General features: G+C 54.5%; 1 protein-coding gene across 2 annotated transcripts in view; it reads left to right on the top strand.

The window, feature by feature from the left end:
• PEBP4 (phosphatidylethanolamine binding protein 4) overlaps positions 1–16528 on the top strand; it is an 80816-nt gene that overhangs the window by 25146 nt on the left and 39142 nt on the right. For both annotated transcript variants that reach the window (XM_050910261.1, XM_050910260.1), the window contains one exon: positions 14769–14867. In XM_050910261.1, coding sequence (XP_050766218.1) covers positions 14769–14867 — 99 coding nt within the window. The remainder of the gene's footprint in view (positions 1–14768; positions 14868–16528) is intronic.

The raw sequence follows: 16528 nt of genomic DNA, 5'->3' as shown, positions 1-16528 counted from the left end.
TCCCTGGGGACCACACACCAGTGGGCCGTGACCGTCCCAGCCCCGCTGCGGCCAGGGGTCCCTGAACCCCCTTTTTCGTGCAGATGTTTGCAGCAGCAACGTGGCCCCAGTTTCGCCCCGAGCCTCGGCACATGCCGTGCTACTGCGTGCACCGCGCTCTGGCAGAGGTTTCGTCAAAGTCCCGGGCTGTTGGAAATACCCAGCAGGTTGCTTTTATTTATTTTAAGGGTTTTGTGTTTGAACGAGGCACTCTAGGAAATCTCGCCCGTCTCCTGACATCCCTGGGGCTGCTCCTGCCGCCTCGGCGCAGGCGGACACAGCACCCGGCTCTGCCCCCAGGAGCAGCCTGGGTGGCAAAGTTGGGCTCAGATCCCAGCTTTTCCCACGTGGAAAAAAAAAAAACTCAGGGCGTGAGTGCAAAACCTGCCGGTCCCAGGGGACCATCCCCGAGCGGCTGCAGAGCCAGGGTGGGGAGTGATGGGGCTGGGGGGTTGTTTGTCTGGGAAATAGCATTAAAAATAAGTTGTGTAGCGCTCGTGCGGCCGCCGAGCGGGGCAGCAAAGGGCTGGGCCAGCGACTGCTTTTTAATTTCAGAAATGTCACTGAGTCACGAATGACTCATAATTATAATGGGAGACATTTCCAACCCGGCGCATGACTCGGAGACGTCTTCCAGGGATATTAGAGCTGTTTGTAAAAGCCAGGCCTTGCCCTGGCGCTCTCCCCTGCTCCTCGGCTGTTTTGTGTGTGTGTCCCCCCCCTCCTTTGCCAAGGTGACAGCCCGTCTCGCGGTGGCGGCAGGGATGCGGTCGCTTCGCCGGGCTGAGGATGCTCGTCCGTGTCCGACAGGACCAGGGGGACGCATTAACGCTCCTCGTCAGGTGGCAGGTGTCTATTAGAGTGACTCCCATCACCGCTGCGTCTGGCCTGCCCTTGACTCGGGGCTGCCCCGGCAGACAGCTCCGTGTCGGCGGTGTAACCTCAGCGCTGGGGCGGCCGCGGCTCCCCGGGGGGGATCAGCAGGCAGAGGGGCAGTGGTGTGTCCGTCCCCCCCCCGCCTTCCCCGGGCTGCGCTCGCTCCTACTGCCCTGCTTCTTGGGGACAGGCGGTTCGTCCCCTTTCCCGTCATTTTGGGTGCAAAGGTGGCTTTACAGCTTTTTTACGGTTGCAGCTCTGTGCCGCGCAGAACAGCGGCGTCGCTGCCTGCGACGGAGGCAGCGGGCGGCGCGGGGTGGGTGTTTCTCTATCTGAGCATCGTCTGGGTTATCGCTCTGCCACTGTTTCCTCCTCTTCCCAACCAGGGAAATTGTCCTTCCCGTTCCCGGTGTGCTGGGAAGGGGATAGGTCTGGTCGGGTTCCCGGGCAGCGCATCCTCGAATGCCGGCTGGCGGGTGCTGCGGTGGGCACCCAGGGGTGATGCTCCCCCTCGGAGATGCTTCAGCACCCGGCTCTTCCCACGGCTCACCTTAGCAGACAGCCCAGCGCTATGCCTCCAGACCCAATTAATTAAGCAGGATCGGTATGAACTAAATTAGGGAGGCGTTTGATCCAGTCAGACCAGTTCCGAGCTCCCAGGGTGACTGGTGTGGGTCTGTGCCAGCATCGTCCCTGGTGTGATGCCCGGGAGCCGGGCTCGGGGAGCCGTGCGGTTCCCTCCTTGCTGGAAATACTTTCTCACCAAATAGCATTAAATATTCCTGAGCTGTGAACATCTTGGACTGATTTTATTTTCCATAAATAAACTTGTTGGGAGATATTTGGAGAAGGGCCTAAGCTGCAGAGCTTGGACTGGGTCCCAAATCTCGCTGCTGTTTGGGCTCGAGGGGTTGGTTCAGGATTGTTTCGAGCTTTATTTCGGTTTTAAGGGTTTGAGACTAAATAGCTGCCCTCAGACGGGACTCTCTCAGTGCTTCCCCAAGCTCCCCGGTCCCCCCAAGGGCTGCTGATGGGTGGAGAGGGGCTAAGAGGCATCCCCTCGCCGCCAGGCATGGCCTATAGGGTTATATCTATATAGGCTGCTATAGGGACGGGGGTTTTCAGAAGTGGCCGCTACCACTGGGTGTTTCCAGCGTGGCCGGCTGGATGCCATACGTGTCTTCAAGAGGTACCGAGCCCCCGTTGCTTGGGCTGAGACCGCGGATGCTCGACGTTTTAGGCAGCTGCCTGCACCGGCGCTGCCCATTTGCAGGGTGCAAACCCTTCCTCGTCGCACGTGCGAGGTGCCCCTCGCCCAACCGCTCCGAGCCGTCTGTCACAGCTTCTCGCTGGAAGGGAGTTGCTTTCCAGATTGGGCAAAGGAACAGGGGGGAAAAAAAAAAATCAATTCTGTTTATTTATTTTTAAATGGGGAAATTAAGTAGGAGAGCTGTAAGGATGTGTTTGCAAACCTGCTCCCTTCGCGGCGCATCCCGAGGAGGCCGGATCCATGGGGCAAGGAGGTGAGGTTTTAATTCCCTTCCCTTACCAGAGGGGCCGAGCGCTTTCTGCTTGTCTAACATGTGCCTGATTAATTATGACAAGTACAGGATTGCTCTTTTGGTGAGCGCACATGCTCCCTGAACCCCTCGCCGTCCCTCACCCTCGCCTTCCCTTCTTTTCACTCAATTTTCAGGTTTATGCCGAGCGCAGCCATGGGAAGAGGATTCTAATCTGACCTGTAAACTCTGTCACATCCTCATTAATTTGGCCATGTCTCCCCTGGTAGCCTAAGGGAACCGTCACATTTTTAACGAGGCTCTGAGGAGGCCGTCACGGCGACAGCTTCATTTTGACAGCTGCGATGGGAAAGGTGCAGCGTCAGGTTTTGCAGCGGCTGCCGGGGCTCCCGGGGCCGTTGCCGGCTGGGCTGTGTGCAGGATTTGGCCCTCGCCATGCAAGCTTTTTGCAGCTCGGTGCAGGGCGTTTCGTTTCGGCTTCGTTTCACCCGGGGATGAGGCCGCTGCTCCCAAATTTGCTGGTGGTTTAAAGCTGAGCCTGGAGCAAGGGGATGCTGCTGGTCTTCCATCGATGCTGCAGTGTCGGTGCTGGCATCCCGGCGTGGGGCACGTCCGAGCCCTTGGGAGCGCTCCGGGGTTTGGCACCATAGCTCAAGACGAGCTGCCCTGGCCGATTCTGGGCAATTCTGCTTCCCCCCCCCGCCATTATTCCTAAATTTAAACATTTTGTAGCGAAATCCCATGGCAGGGTCCCTTTCCCAAGGAATATTCCCTGCCGGGGGGTCAGAGGCCACATCCATGAGCAGTTTTGTGTTCAGGGCGAGGATCCGTTGCTGTTTTGTGCAAGGGCAGCGGCTGATCCGGAGGGATCTTGCTCCATCCTGGGAGCTCTTCTAGCCTATTCTAATGCAAATGCGCATTAGCTGATAATCTGAATGTTGAGTGGATTATTTCACCCCCAGATGAGCTGCTGTAAGGCGAATTTTTTTGCTTTCAGTATATTGAACCGAAAAAAACCCACCCCACCACAAAGAAACCCACCTTGGAATTATGTTTTATCGCCAGAAATCTGTGCAGGAAGCGCACGTCTCTCTTTCCCTCACACACCCTAAAATAAATGAAGAAATACGACCTAATGACACCCTCTAACAGCTTTATCGCATATGCACGATAATTGCATCAGCAAACATTTGTATTGCAATTAAAGCGAGGAGGCAATAAACCATGAGAAATCAATTAAAAGAGGATCCCGGCTGCGGGAGCAGCATCCCATCCTCCCGTCTGTCCTGCTAAGGTGCAATAAGACCCAACTATCCTGCTTCATCCTATCGCTCCCCCCAAAAACACAGCAGGGCTTGACCCCCCCCCCAAGGTGGAGCTGAGCAAGGTGTTGCTTTTTCTCTCTCCAAATTTCCTGGAGGCTGGAGCATCGCTGCCCGGCGTCGCATCATCATGCCGGAGCATCGCTGCCCGGCGTCGTCGCATCATCGCTGCCCGGTGTTGAAGCCGGTAGCTTTTGGCAGCCGAGGGCTTGCCCTGGGTGCTGGCAGGACAGGGAGCAGAGGCAGCACCCCTGCGCCCGCACGATGGTGGGATTCGGGTTTGTTTTCAGGGCTGGGACCGGCAGCAAGTTGTGGGCCACGCTCGGGTGTCAGTGCGTTGCTTGAAGCTGCCAGGCTCAGCTCTGGGCTCAGCTCCTGCAAGGGCACAAATGGAAATGTGGAGGAAATGTGCATTATTTAAAGCAGGGTTCGGCCTTTTGGGGGTAAGCAAGCAAGGGAGATCCTGCTGCGGGAATCCAGCCCCGTGCAAACGCTGCTGCCGGCAGCCGAGGCTTCGCTTAGTGCTGCTGCCGCCGCTGCGGGCTCCTCCGGCCCCTCGGCATCTGCCCCCTGCACCTTCCCCGAGACCCTCTCTCACCCCAGGACCAGCTTTTTGCTTGGTCCATCACCCCACATAACAGGGGTTTGGCTGCAAGATGCCAACCGACCCCGAGCCCCGCTCCAGCCAGCACGCAAAGGGCACTTTGCCCACGGAGACGCATTTCCCCCCGTGCGCCGTGCGCTTTGGAAAAAAGAAGCTAAACCCACCAAAACAAACCCTTCCCCTGCACGTGCGGCTCCTTCCCCCGGGAGAGACTGAAAGAGAGACTGAACCGCACGTGACAGATGTTAATCACATCATTTAATGCACTCCTGGAAGGCACTTGGATACAGGGCTGGGTAGGAACCCGTACGGAAGAGAATAGACTATTGTCTCTTCTTTCCACCGGCACCCACGGAGGAATAGATAACCCCGTGATACACAATTCACCCGGGGTTTTATACGAAGGTGGAAAGCGCAGCTCTTAAATTGGGGAGTTTTCTAATATATGCACGGTGAATACGCCCATTTCAATACAAATAAATAAATTTTAAAAACCCCTTCATTTTTGTTCTGTCCGCAGCTCCCCAAAGGGCTGTTTGGTCTTGGGGGGGATACAGGGGAGGGGAAAATAGCGATGGAGGGATCACGCCTGATTCACGCCCGAGCATCCCTGTACCAAACACCTTCTGCGCGGCCTGGGAAATAATGAAAAACCATCAAATATTCGTTGTAGGTTGAGGAAGGGCTATTTGCCGCGTGGGGCTGCCGGCGGCAGGGAATTGCGTTTCCGAGGCAGAAGCAGCATCCCGGCTCCCTGATTGAATTCCCCCTCGGTGACCCGGGAACGTAATTGCAGCGAAGGGGAGCCGGGGCAGATCGCACCCGCCGTGGAAATCAGCATCTCCATCCATCACCTGACCTGGGAAGAAATTGAGGCAAGATGACTAAAGGTCCATAAAAGTAGCAAACTTATTGACTAATAGATTTCTTAGTCATGAAGTCCCCGTGCTCCATATGTACCGAAATCAAAGCAATTACGGATTTAAATGAAGCTGGAATCCGTGGTGCAGAAAATGCTTGTTTTAGCGTAAGATTGGCCAGAGGTGAATGACCTGTAAAACCCCTGGTAATGAAAGCTCTTCACAGCTTGCAGTGTTTCACTGGATGGTAATTGCTGCAGTCTGTGATATGGATCTGGCTGTGTTAATGATGCACTGTTCCTTTTCATAGGACTCATTTAAGCTTCCCATTTTTCAGGGATTTCAAAGCAACAAGGCATCGTGGAAATTAACACATTAACGTGGACGTTTGCTCACTTGGAGTATTTAAAATATTATTTAAAGCTTTCGACCGGTATCGATTAACAAAGTGATGGGGGCCGGGAGCCTTGGGAGAGGGCGGCTGGTGCGTCTGTGTGCTGGAGACAAATGGAGTGCGACACGGGCGTTCATCGCTCCCGGTTGGGCTACGTCGATGCGATTTATATTTTATTTAGCATGACAAGATGGATATATTAGAACAAAACATACATTAGGGGGGAGAAAAAAAAAAGGGATTTTGGATGGGAATAAAAATCCTATTAACTTCCAAATGAAAACAACATCCAAGGGAGACAGTTGGCTTCTCTTCTTAGTTTATTATTAAATATTTTACTAGGGAGGGAAGTTCTGAGCTGAGCATCTTTTCCCTCCTGTTCCTGGCAAGAGCGGTTTGCGTAGCGGGGAGGGTTATTTCTCGGTGGTTTTGCCAGAGCAGTTTCTGGGTGTAGATCAACATGTGGCGATGGGGCTTCGGGGTGGGGGAGAGGCCCCGGCGGCACTTTGGGAGCCTTGCGACTTGGGAGCAGCAAATTCAAAATGCTGGGGGTGAATCGCAGCAGGTAAATGGATGCGGTGGGTGGGCTGGCGTTCCATCCCTGGGGATGGAGACGGGCAGAGCAGCTCCCGCCGCTCCTGAAATGCTTTTATTTTTCCCCAAATAGGGAGGAGAGCTCGTCTTCCCTCCCAACCCTTGCAATCTCCACGGCCGAGGCACCAGCCCGGCTCCCAAGGGGCTCCGGGATTAATTTCTTTCGGTGACCCTGGGGGCCGCTGCAGCCTGACCCCGATGCCGGAGGGGAGCTGAGGTCGGAGCGAAGGAGCAGAGGGGACCGGCAGCAAATGATAAGAAGCTTGGGGCACTTAAGAGTTTGAACAATACGGAAATGGCATTTCCAGTTAACTTAATCACCGCGCCGGCTCCGGCTGAATATAAGCACCGAGATTCAATTACCGTCCCCGCGAGCACAGTCCCTGGGGAGCAGCATGTCACTGTTCCCCCCGCAGCCACCGGCTGCCAGCGCCGCCGTCCCACGCTGCCGCCCCCCCCCGGGACCCCCGTCCTCCCGCACGGCCTCGGGGGTGGCCGTGGGTCCCTGCGGGCATGCCTGCGGCCGGCGAGCGGGGTCGTGGCTGGCAGCGAGGGGTCGAGGCGTATTCAGGAATGATAAATCAGGAGGCTGCAGAGCGCCGGGCGCTTGTAGGAATATGAACTTATTCTGCCGTTATTCCTGTAAGGTATCAGGCCAGTGATTTCTCTTTTGGAGCCGGGGAAACGGAGGCAGCGGTGCGATTTGGTGACTGTGGAGGGTGTGTTGTACCTGCTCAGCATCATCCTGCGTCTCCCTCTCTGCATAGGGGTGAGCATCATCCAAAACGAAGCGAGAGCGGGGCACGGGGCAGAGCCAGGCAGGTCCCCACACCCGGGGCCGTGCTGGCCCTATCCATGTCTGGATGGTTTTTAAGGCCGATCCCGGTGGAGGAGAGGATGGGAGAGGTGATGGCGAGGAGCTCGGGAGGCACCACTCATCCCCACGTGCCACGGGGTGTAATGAGCCCCAATGCGCCCTTGCAAAGACCGTAGGGACGTCCGCTGTGACAATGGCCACGTTGCTAAGGAGGGGTAATTATCAGGTCAGCTGGCTTTCCGACAGCCAGGGTCTGTCCTTGTCCCCAAATCCTTCTGCCTCTTACCCCTTTCTCCGAGGCCGGTTTGGCAGTGGGACGCGTGCGCCCGGTGTTTGGCATCATCTGCAGCCCTGAGCCCTGGCAGGGAGGCGAGATCGTAATAGTGGGATAATGCACTTCTGCTGAAGCTGCCCATGGAACAGTTCTTTATTTTTACAGAGAAAAATCTGATCCAGAAAATAAGAAAACACTCATTATTTAATTTTCCCCAGTATTTTTGTGTGCTCATGGGATTTTAATAATATTAATTATTTAATTTGTGCTTTGGCAATTCATTTGTGCTGAGCTATTATTTTATCGGAAAGACAGCAATGCTCAGTCCGCTTTTGCATCACCATCCATCCTGCCTGCCTCCAGCCCTTCCTCCCAGGTACCCATCCATCTCCCCTCCTGTCCCATTCAAAGCAGCCTGACATCTCCTCATTGTCCTCCTCCTCCTTTATTTTATTTTCCTTTTAATCTTTGGCTACTAGACCCTAAAGATCAAGCTGTTGCACATGTCGCCGGGTGCTGTTTGCCTGCACGGGTGGGAACAGCCGAGCAAAGGGCTGCCAGGATCGTCAGCTCGGAGTCAGAAAGCAGAGGAGCTGGTCCCTCCCGGCTGTCCCTGGCACTGGAGCATCCCTGCGCCCTGTCCCCACGCGAGCATCCCTCCCTCCCCATGCCAGCATCCCTCCCTCCCCATCCGAACATCCCTCCATCCCCCTCCATCTGCAGCCCCACTTCCCCAGATAATGAAAGCGAGTTTAAAAAACTTAAAGCCTCTTCCTGCATGCTGGTGACTGACACAAATGGAGTTCATATTTAATCATCTGTTAACTCGTTGTCTATTATAGCTCTTTAATAGCACCATAGATATTCTTAATGAAGCATGATTTAAGGTATTTACAGCTCTAGGACCGACAGACATCACTCACAGTGTGCAGGTAATGAGGCGTAAAACAGCTCTGGAAACCGTAAAAATGGGAGAGAGAGAGCAAGGAGGGAGAGAAAGCAGGCGAGGAGTTAGGAGCTGAATTGTTCCAGGGTTTGTTTTAAAATGTTTAGGCATTTAAAGTCATTTCAGCTTTCCCGAGGTGTCTGGTAGCACAGAGTTCAGCAATTCCCAGCGCTGGTAACCCCTGCCTTGCTGGGGAGGGGTCCGGCCCCACGATGCTCCCAGGCCGGGGCAGCTGCTGCGGCAGCGGCTCCTTCCCTTGCATGGATGGGAGGGAAGGGGGGAAAAAGCCCTCCGAGGGTCCCCAAGGGCCGTGCGGAGAGCAAAGCCTGGATTTTTTTGGTGCATTTGCCCCTGCCGGTGCTGTTTGGTTTGCCCACCCAGTGGCACGGCCACCACGACCCCTTTGCTTATGGTGGGGAAACGATGGCCCTTTCCTTTGCTCGTTTGCAAATGTCACCCTGTGCAATCCTTTTTTTTTCTCCCCTAGAAAGAAAAAAAAAAAACCCTGAAAAAACCCCACCCAAGCCCAAGCCAAGATTTGGAAAATAATTTGTGACGGAAGTGCCATTTTGCATCAAAATATTTTGTAGAAAATGTCAAATGTCACCAATCCATGTGTCCCCCCGCGTGATAGTAATTGGGCTGGAAGGCTGCTCTCTGCCATCGTGGCCGCTCGCCGCCTCCTCCTCCTCCTCCTCCTCGCAGACCGCTCGGGAAATGTGTCGCTTCCCCTGAGTTCGTCCCTGGCTCCCCTGCCTGCGGAGCGGGCAGCGCTGCCGGCCTCGGCGTCCCCAGCCCAGGGATGAGCGAGAGGCGCTCGTTAGCTCGCCCCCGAAGCCATGCCACCCAAAGGCAATAAATAGCTACCGGGGAAGCAGGGGACGGAGCAACGGCTCGGCAGCGTGGGTTGGGGGGTTCTTGGGGTGTTAATTCCCTTTTTGCTGGTGTTTTCTGGGTTTCTCTTCTGGCTGGGAGATGGGCAGCGGTGGGGCTGAAACGTGCCACCCCGTTCCGCTGATGTTCCCTGTCTGGCAGTCAGCTTGCGGGTGGTGATGATGGTGATTTAGATGGACCTCAATTTTGGGGAAGCCCAGAGCGTGATCTGCAACGGGGTCTCTGAGCGAGGAAGCACAGCCTGTTGCTCTCCTCCCTCCCCAAAAGTGATCCAGAGGCACAGCCTCCTCCACAGCCACCTCTTGCAAACCTGTATTTACAGCATCGTGGAGCCCTTGGAAGATTTATCCCACTTTCTGCTTGGTTACGTTAAGCGTGTAACACACCCATTGCAGTTTTATTGCAAGGAGCCGTTTTAATCTGCTACGGGGGAAAACAAACTGTTCTCCTTTCGTAGCAAATAAACCGTTCCTTAAAGCATCCCAAGACCTTAATCTGGGAACAGACCTTTAACACGCTCGCTTTAACGATCCCGGATTAATCAATTCTTATTAGAACATTAGGCTGCATAAATATTTGGCCGGCTTCGCTGCGGCGAGCCCCAGGGGAGAGTGAAGGGATGGGGAGAGTTGCAGAGTGTTAGAAAGTCAATGAAGTTCCCTTCGGCAGCGCGGGGCCGGGGGGGGGAGCACAGACCTGCGGCTGGGGGAGTTGGGTCGAGCGTTCAGACGGTGCCGCTTGTCCCCTTGGGCAAGTCCTGCGGAGTAGGGTTAATATTGCTGACCTATTTTTGCAAGGGGAGAAGAGTGTGGAAGTGGTTTAAAACAAGAAGGCAAAATCCTGCCGCCCTCTGCAGCTCTTTCCCAAAGCCACAATAACGGACTCGGTTGCAAACAATTTTTTGCCTGCCTCACCCCCGTGCTGTTAGCCACCGAAGAAGGAGCTAGAATTTCTCTTTGGCGAAGCATCAGCAGCAGAATTGCTAACTATGTGCCCGTTATAGAAACTTTTTAGTACTGGGGACAAGCCAAGAAAAAAGCCCAGATTGACTCTCAGCTCTCAGCTGGTGCTCGCAGCGCTTCCACCTCGCAGGAGGAGCAGCACCGCTTTGACTCTTGCACCGGTGGGACGCAGGCTGGAGCCCTCATGCCATCGCCTGGGAGAGTTGGGATGATGTTTCCCAGGCTGCTGGACACCCTGCCCACCTCCCTGCCCATCCAGGAACTCCTGCCCGCTCTGGCAGGTCGCTTTGGGTATATTTTGATTTTCTGGTTTGCAATTGCATAAACCGAGCTCTCCCCTGGCCATGGCGCTGGGGTGCAAGCTCCCACCCGGGTGCTGCGTGCTCGGGATGCATCGCCGCATCCCATCTCTGTACCAGAAGGACTGGCCAGCCTTGGTCTGCATCGTCTCGTGCCATCAGTCACCCTGAAATCCTTTGCAGCGGGATAATATGGGCTATTGCAATGCCGAGCTGTAGCTCTCGGGGAGGCGGAGGGCCTTTTGGCTCAGATACCATCTTAATCTGTCGGTGCCGTGGTTTGCTTCTGCAGCAGCTCCCTACCTTGGTAAATTCGTTAGCAGCTGCAAAGGACGCGGGTGGCAATAGGTCAGCTGGAAATCTCACCTATTTCCTTGCGTGGCGAGGGGCTGGGTGCTACCAGCAGCCTTTGCTGTGAGCAGCGTAACAGCCCTTGCTCCGGGCGGGCGCGAACGAGGAGCAGCTCCGAGGGATGGATGAGCTGGGGAGGATCCAGATGGACTTTTCAAAATCAACCAAACCCGCTTATACCCTGTGCTGGGAAGCAGGTGCCGGGCTGAGGGCCTGGCTGGGGCTTTGCCCATCACTGTTCCTTAGTTTTGGGACTGAATTTCGAAGGCGAGTGGGGTCAGCGAAGCTGGGCACCGTCCGGCTTCCCGTCACACTCGGGAGAAAGTGCATTTTGTGCCATTCTTCTCCGTGCCCTGCAGCAGGCACGCCGGCAGGATGGGGTTTTGCTCCGGCTCTGTCCCCCAGCCAAGCGCAGGCATCCCCGGAAGGGCAGAGCCCCACGGCCGCCCCGGCACTGCCAAAAATGCCAGGGCGCTGCATGTGTGCTGCTTCCATGTGCGCTGGTTTCCAAGGAAACCGCTCGCTCTACATGTGTGTCGCTTAACACCCTATTTGCTTTCATTTGGATAAGTCTTTAATTCCTGTGCAACCCCGGCTCCGTGGGATCTATTGAGCTGTGTGTGTATCCTCAGCGCACAAATCCCTCTCCTGCCTGCCTGCCTGCCTCTTGAAAAGTCCCTGCCTGCTCGGAGCAAGTTTCCTAAACCTGTGCCTAATTGGAGTAGCTGATGCTTTCTGCAGTAATAACTGGATATATCGCTGCTGCTTCCCTCTAGAAACAATTAGCAGGGAAAACACGACGCGCAGCGCTGCTGTCATCTGCCACCAGCTCTGCTGCTTTGGCTCCGTTTCGGGTGTCGAAGCAGGGCAGGACGCCTGCGCCTGGGGACGCGGGGTGCAACGCCGGGGGGTAAAGCCATGGCTCCGGCCGCAGCGCCGACCCCTTGGGGAAGGCAGCAGCTTGTTGCGATGGTGAAATGCTGATTGCAAAGCGCCCCGGCGAGAGGAATGGCTGGGGAGCGGGGAAGGGTGACCCTTGGAAGGGTGACCCTTGGAAGGGTGACCCTTGCATGAGCCCAGCGGTGTCCCCATTGGCGTGACACTGGTGGGACACACCGTGTCCCCGCTGGGTCCCCTGCGCCAGCAGCTCCTCTGTGCTCCAGGCTGAGCGGAAAAGGGTGACAAGGTATTGGGGGTGCTTTGTTACCCCAAATTTTCAGCTGCGGTAACCCAGAATGGCTTTTTCTTCCCTCTCCCCCTTCCTCCTTTCCCTCCGCAAAGCAAGATGCCGCCCGTTCTTCTGCACTGGAGGACGGAGGAATTTTCTGCTCTAAACCCACTTTCCTCCTCTCCAAAAATCCCCGGGGCCGGTTCACGCTTGTAAAGCTGAGCAGCTCCCGTGTCACTCCGGGCTGGCTCCTGTTTGGAGCCCTGACAGCAGCTAATGCTGTTAGCCTGTGTCGAGGAGGGATTTTAGCATTAAACCCCCCCCAAAATCACCAGCACTCGGGCTGCTCTGTTGCTTACAAAGCAGAGCCAGTGAAAAACCACCTACCCCGTGTCTGGGGTACGCAGCACCGCTCAGGGACACCGGCCAGAGGGTTTGCCCAGCTTTTGGGGTGATTTTGGGGGGGGCCGTTGCAGCCCCAGGAGCGGCGCCCGGCTGCTGGCATGGGATGCGACAGCACCTAAGCACCGGGAGATTAACTCGGGTCGCGGAGGGCTTTGCTATCTTTAGGTGGAAGGTGAGGGATTGTGCCTCTTAGGGTGGCCTGCAGGTAATGAGAGAGAAAAATCCCTCGGTCCCAGCCCGGCTCGGGGCTGCTGACCCCGGCTCCCGTCCCTGCGGGGGTCTGGCCTCGCTGGCCCCCGGCCGCGTGCGCTGCCACCTTTCTAGGCCACAATCTGTACCGAATTGCGAGCCTGCTGTTAACTTCGCTTGCACTCTATTCTCGTGTTTGCTGTTATTTTTTAACACTTCCCCCCCCCTTTCTTTTTTTTTTTTTTTTTTTTTTTTGCATAAAAGCACTATCCTCTCCCCAGAGCCTGCCTGTAGCGAAGGCATGGTCTGTACAACTGCAATTATTTCGAAGAACAGATGGAGTGAGGAGCAGAAAGTCTGTTAATAGTAATAGAAATGCTACATGTTAACCTGGACAGCACACGATGACAGTCCCATGACTACACGTTCTGTTCCCACCAGCTGGGCTCCCGAGCAGAGACGAGAGATTCAGAAACGCCGTGCTCAGCTCCGCACCCTCCCCAAAGTTAGAGCTCAAATTCCTTCACACTTCCAGCGTAAGGGTTTTTGGGTTGTCGGGCTTCTTCTCTCCCCCCTCCTCCTTCCCATTAAACGCCGATTTCAGCGCCGGCAAGGAATATTGCTGATTTTTTCTGGGATGCTCGCAGCGATGCAGCCGGCTGCAGCTGCAAGCACTGCGGGGAGGGAGGTGGCAGCTCTGCTCTGAGGTCCTGAGCTTCGGCCTCACCCGGTGGCACCGTCACGGCCCCTTTTCCATGCACACATCTGCATGCTTGGTGTAAACCCCCCCCCCGTGATGTAAATGCCTTAGGCCAGGCTGGGATTAATGCACCGGGGCAGCAGCGCTTTGCCGGCCGTCCTCCCAGGCAGGGCGATTGCATGAGCTTGGGATTTTCTCAGCAACTGTTGCAAGCTGTTTGCTAAATGGGTTGAAATCCCCATTTTCTGGTTAAACAGGTTCTTGTTGTGGAGGTGGGGTCTGCGAGGGGGGCTGAGCGATGCACGGCTCCGGTGGGCTGCAAAGGGAAGGGGCTACAGGGGATCTCTGGGTATGGCAATACCCCGGGGCTTGCTTGCCCCATTTGCCCCAACCAAGGGTTGGGAAATAGAGCAAAAAGGTTGTCTCGGCCCCAACAATCTCGCTGTGAAAATCCCTGCCTGGTTTCACAAGCGACCGGGGGATTTAGCCACAGAGCTCCAGCTAATTTCGGTGGGAATTGCACGGCTAAATCCCCCAGCCGTTTATGAAACCTCAGCCCTCGGGCACGCTGGAGCGGTGCGTGGCACCGCTGGCGAGCTGACAGATGCACCTGGAGGTTTTATTAGGATATAGATCTCTTAATCGGGGTGCTTGCAGGATAATCTGGTGCCTGAGGTCCTGCCAAATCCCCTGAGATCAGCAGGTTTTCTATCCACAGCCTCCAGAGGTCACTTCAAACCCAGCTCCGTCCTCGGGGGACCAAAATATACACGTTGTCTCATAGCGCCGGTGGCACCCTTGGGTGCTGGACACCCTCGATGGGGACCCGGGACGGGCTGTGGAGGATGCGCAGGGGCTGAGCCGGCATTGTCCATGAGTCCCTGCTCTCTTTGCCCGGTTGCCATCACCTAGGAGAGGTACCCGAACCCCCGGGTGCGTGGCGAGGCAGCAGCTTTGCCTTCTTGCAGCATCCCTGGCGCAACTTTCGGTTAGTTTGGGGTTTATTAGGTAGAGCTTAGTGCCTCGCAGCCACCCTCATGGAGGCTGGGCTGTCCAGCCTGTCCCCGGCCACCGCCCCGGGGCTGGAGCTGCATTTGAATCCCCAAAACATCCCATCCCCTTCTCCCCAGGGACTGCAGCCCTCGGCAGAAAGTCCCCTGTGCTGTGGTGCATCGCTCTGCCCTGCGCTGCTGTAGGATGTGGTTAGAGGATGGCTGGCAGGGGAGGAAATTCTCTTTGCTGCCTTTTATTTGGAGGTAGCAGAAAACCCCTGTTCTTCCTCCCTTTGAAGAGATTCAGATCGCAAGCAGTACATCGTCCCGAGCGGGTTTGTGGCCCTCGCGTTCCCCCGGTGCATGTTCATCACTCGCCTTCTCTGCGCGTGTTGCATGAATGCGACCGTCAAAGTGTGCACGCGTGGGAAAGCGTGAAAAAAAAAAGTATTTTGGGGGGCTTATAAAACTCCTGGAGGGCTGCTCCTCGCTCGCACGCCGCGGGCGCAAGCTCCCAGTCCTGCACACCATGCCCACAGCCCTCTCCTCTCCTCTCTTGCAGAACAAGAAGTACGTGCTGGTGCTGGTGGACCCCGATGCTCCCAGCAGAGCCAACCCCAGGAACCGTTTCTGGAGGCACTGGCTGGTCACCGACATCCCAGTGAGTCCCCACCCGGGGGGTCCATATGTTGGGGTCCCAGCAGCTCGGGGCTCCCCCGAGCAGCGGGGTGCGTCGGGCGTTCCTGCCCCGGAGGGTTGGATTCCCATGGGATGCGCATCTCTCTCGGTACGGCAGCATCTTGGTGAAATCCCGAAGGATGAGCGTTTGCGAGAGAAATGTAAATGGTGCTCGGCGTGTAGGTAGGGGAGTGCTTCCTCAGGCTATATAGAGCGAAGCTGGTCCAAAAATATTGCTGGGGTTTTTTTCTTCTTCTTCTAAGGAAACGCTGAAAAAAACCCGCTTTGAAAACTCCCCACCACCAGTTTTCTCTGCAGAGACAACCGGTCGTTTCAAACATCTCCTGCTGCCATTTTCTGTGGTGGTTAAAAAAGCGGTTTTGGTGAAAATCTCGCCGGTGCCAAATTTTCCCTTTCATTTTTATTTTTTGGTGAGAAAAGCGCTTCCAGCCCGGGGAAGCAAACAGGGGGGAAATGGGTTTGGGCTGAATTCCTGCTGCTTCCCAGCTCCGTGGCCACGGGACAGACGGACGGGACAGACGGACGAGGCCTTGCCCTGCAGCGGGGCATCGCTCCCGAACTGTCCCGGCATATCGCTGGTTTGCTTCCAGAAAGGTTTTGGAAAATCAGTTTGTTCCTCTCCTGCTTGCTTTTATCTTTTAAAAGATTAGGTGTTTCAGCCCTGAATCAATCTAACTAATAATCTTAGTACTGAAGTCTAATTAAGATATCAATTAATTTGCAGCATGCATTTAACAAGAAATATCTCGTCATTCTCCTCTATTATTCTCTGAAATTACTGCTAAGGGCTTTTTGTACAGATACCTTAATTAGACTTTTTATTGTTAATGGGAATATTGAGCAAATTAAAATTGGATATTAATACTTTCCATGAATTTCATAATTGGCTGAAAAATATAAAGCATTCAGAATAATTGCAGAGATTTGTGTACAGGGCTTTTTTTTTTTAATCCTTCACAGAAACCCTTCTGCATTTCTAACAACAGGGTCCTGAAAGTCTCTCATTAATTTTAATATTTACTAAACGCAAAGAAGCCCAAGCTCTTGTTTTCCCTTCTGTACACAGATCCTTCTGAGGCATTCGCTATTGCTAATTATTGTGTTTTTCTTTTCTTTTTCTTTTTTTTTTTTTTTTTGAGTATAAGATCATTTAAGCAAAGAAGGGAAATGCGGGATTAAAGCAGTTCTCCAGCGCAAAAGGAAGGTGGTTTTTTTCCCTGGCATTTGGGCGATTCGGTTTGCAGTATAGAAGGTCAGAAAGCTCCTTGCTGGGCCATGCAGGAGGGGGAAAAAGGATATTTTGGGGAAGGGGAAGGGCTTTCCCATCTCCAGGTGCCGTGTCTCTGCCAGGGATGGGGCTCACCCCAACCCTACCTCTATCCTTAAGCATTTTCATCATGAGATAAATATATATATACACGTATATGAGCAAGGAGTTGGACTCGATGATCCTTATGGGTCCATTCCAACTTGAGATATTCTATGATTCTATGATATATTATATATAAAGTGTATATATTGATATGAGGTATCTATATCCCATATATATATATCACGTGTGTGTGTGTATATATATATCTCTCATGTCTACACACACATATATGCGTATAAATCTCCACTGCA

Source organism: Gymnogyps californianus, chromosome 23, assembly GCF_018139145.2.
Source record: "Gymnogyps californianus isolate 813 chromosome 23, ASM1813914v2, whole genome shotgun sequence".
NCBI lineage: Eukaryota > Metazoa > Chordata > Aves > Accipitriformes > Cathartidae > Gymnogyps > Gymnogyps californianus.
This window is presented reverse-complemented; position numbering and strand designations above follow the sequence as displayed.